Source organism: Limulus polyphemus, unplaced genomic scaffold, assembly GCF_000517525.1.
Source record: "Limulus polyphemus unplaced genomic scaffold, Limulus_polyphemus-2.1.2 Scaffold134, whole genome shotgun sequence".
Taxonomy (NCBI): domain Eukaryota; kingdom Metazoa; phylum Arthropoda; class Merostomata; order Xiphosura; family Limulidae; genus Limulus; species Limulus polyphemus.
This window is the reverse complement of record NW_013665744.1, coordinates 535,501-537,992: the sequence shown is the minus strand read 5'-3', so window position 1 is coordinate 537,992 and position 2,492 is coordinate 535,501. Positions and strand designations below refer to the sequence as shown.

The window sequence follows — 2,492 nt, the reverse complement described above, 5'->3', positions numbered from 1 at the left end:
CACACAATGTGTGTGGTGTATATATATATGTGTGTGTGTGTGTATATATATATTGTGTGTGTGTATATATATATATATATATATACACACACACACACATACATATATATATATACACACACACACACACATATATATATACACACACACACACATATATATATACACACACACACACACACACACATATGTTTACATATCTTAAAAATATTTCTTAAAAAATAATTTGGGTTGGGTAATTACATGTTCTCTCTTTTTCGTTTATCAATGTCTTAAAATTCATTGTCATTATAATCATGTTCATGTTTCCAAACACAACACTAGCATGTCCTCTTACTAATTTATAGTATTTTTGTAATTTTATTCATAGCTTTTTCTAGTGTATTTACTTGTACACTATTTATGATCTTTACATGCACAGAGATTAAGTAGTGTATTTACTTGTACACCATCTATGATCTTTACATGCACAGAGATTAAATACCTTTGTACTTTCTCAGGACTTTGAAAATGATCCTAAACTTCTACAACAGACCACAGAATTTCTTGAGGAACTCATTCACAATTCGAATCTACTACCAGCTGAGCACAAGGCTGCTGCACAAATCTTGCAGATGATAACCTCAGAAGAACAAGAGAAGACTAAGGTGGATCTAGATATGCTCTTGGCTCCACCTTTGGTGAGAAAAAAAATGTATTTGTGTATTTTATTTATATAGCTGGTTCTTTATGTTTTAATACCCAAAAAAGTTGATCTTGAGTGAGAGTAGGAAGATGAGGAGGGATAGATCAAGTCTCAGTAACTAGTTTCTAAATTTAAGACTAGATTACCCAGGCCATTTTGTAGATCATTTGAGAAACATTTTTGTTAATCCATCAGTTCTCTATCTGCAGAAATTTTGTAGAATACTGTCTAAAAAAAAAAGATGGAAAGAACATTTATAATGTTTTAAGGTACTGAAATTTATATCAGATATTTAAGCTCTTTTACATTAAAACAGTAAATAATTAATCACTGACAATAAAGTTAACAGTACTGAACTTTAGATTTTATTGTAAGAACCTTTGTAATTACATTTCTCTTTCAAAACAAAGTTTAAAATTCCATGTGGTTCTTTGTTGTAATACCTAAGCTGGGGATGAGTAATCTTTTAGTTGGTTATAAGTGTGATATTACGTCACGGTAAAACTGATGATAATTTTCATCACATTCCTCTCTAATACTTGTCACTTAATACAAAATATTATCTGGTAACTGGGCTATGACATTAGCTGATTTAGTTGAAATGCTGTTTAGATCAGTCATCTATGAAACATCAAGTTTTATGGTATACTTGCCTATGTTGACTGAGCATGATCTATTAGTAGGTAATATCTGTGATATTACACCACACAAAACAAGAAGGAAAGTATTAAAGAAATATCTTGTGGTCTGTAGGTTAACTAAGATAACTAGGATATCTTGTGATGTTTTTACTGTTTTCTAGTCTTGTATTTCAGTGTTTGCTAATAACAGAAGTTGTGCAGTATGTTTACTATCAATAATAATGAAACCCAATTATTTTATTTAGTTTATCTTACCTAGTTTGTTAGCTAGATCTTAAATGGACATTCTACTTATTTTTTTCTTTGTCAGACTCCTAGTAAGGAAACAGTAGAGAGTTTGTCAGCCCTAGAACTTGCAGAAGGTATGACCTACCTTGACCATCAAATCTTTGTTGCCATCAGGAGCGAGTGAGTAACTTTTCAAACATTTGTTCTTATTTTCAAAGGGGAATGGGTCTGTATAAAAAAATACATTTTATTTTCAACATGTGTGAATGTTATTTATTGCATAATGCTTAAGGAGATCATTTGTAGAACTGCTTTTTTAGTCATAGGCTTGCTGATTTTAGAGATATTTTGTAGAAACAGAAACAACATTTGAATGTTTTTGAAAGTGGAAAACAAAAGTGTCTTTATTCATTTAAATCAGTTTTGTATTTGGATATATATATATATAGTCAATACATATTTGTTTGTTATTAAGTACCTACTGCAGGTATTGCTCTCTAATTTTTAGATTTATATGTCCTCAAGCTGAAAGCTGAACCACTATGAAACTATTAATATACATGGCATTTTTATTTATATTTCAACTCCTGTTTATTGTTCAATACTATTTCATAGAAATTAGTTAATAAACTTTGGAAAATGAAATAAATATTGTGGTATTCATATGATCTTGCCCTACTGAGTACATCCATTAGATATCTAATGTTTTGAACTTATGCAAATACAATACCCTAATGAAATAACTACAATGTAGTGGTAAAATCCTTTTAATAGGAGAATTTCTTCATACATGAGTGAAATTCACTACAGATCATGCCTCTGTATTAAAGGGATAACTAAATAATTCTGTAGTAAGTCAGAAAAGAATTAAATTTTTTTCATGTTTATTACGTAAATGCTACATTTAACTAAAAGTACACTGAGTGGTCACAAGTAAG

The 2,492-nt window shown here is 29.8% G+C and overlaps 1 protein-coding gene across 1 annotated transcript in view; it reads left to right on the top strand.

The window, feature by feature from the left end:
• The window catches only part of LOC106473812 (ras-specific guanine nucleotide-releasing factor 2-like), a 267,598-nt gene that overhangs the window by 251,262 nt on the left and 13,844 nt on the right, over positions 1-2,492 (top strand). Inside the window, exons 22-23 of the mRNA XM_022379257.1 lie at positions 501-680; positions 1,637-1,734. Coding sequence (XP_022234965.1) covers positions 501-680; positions 1,637-1,734 — 278 coding nt within the window. The remainder of the gene's footprint in view (positions 1-500; positions 681-1,636; positions 1,735-2,492) is intronic.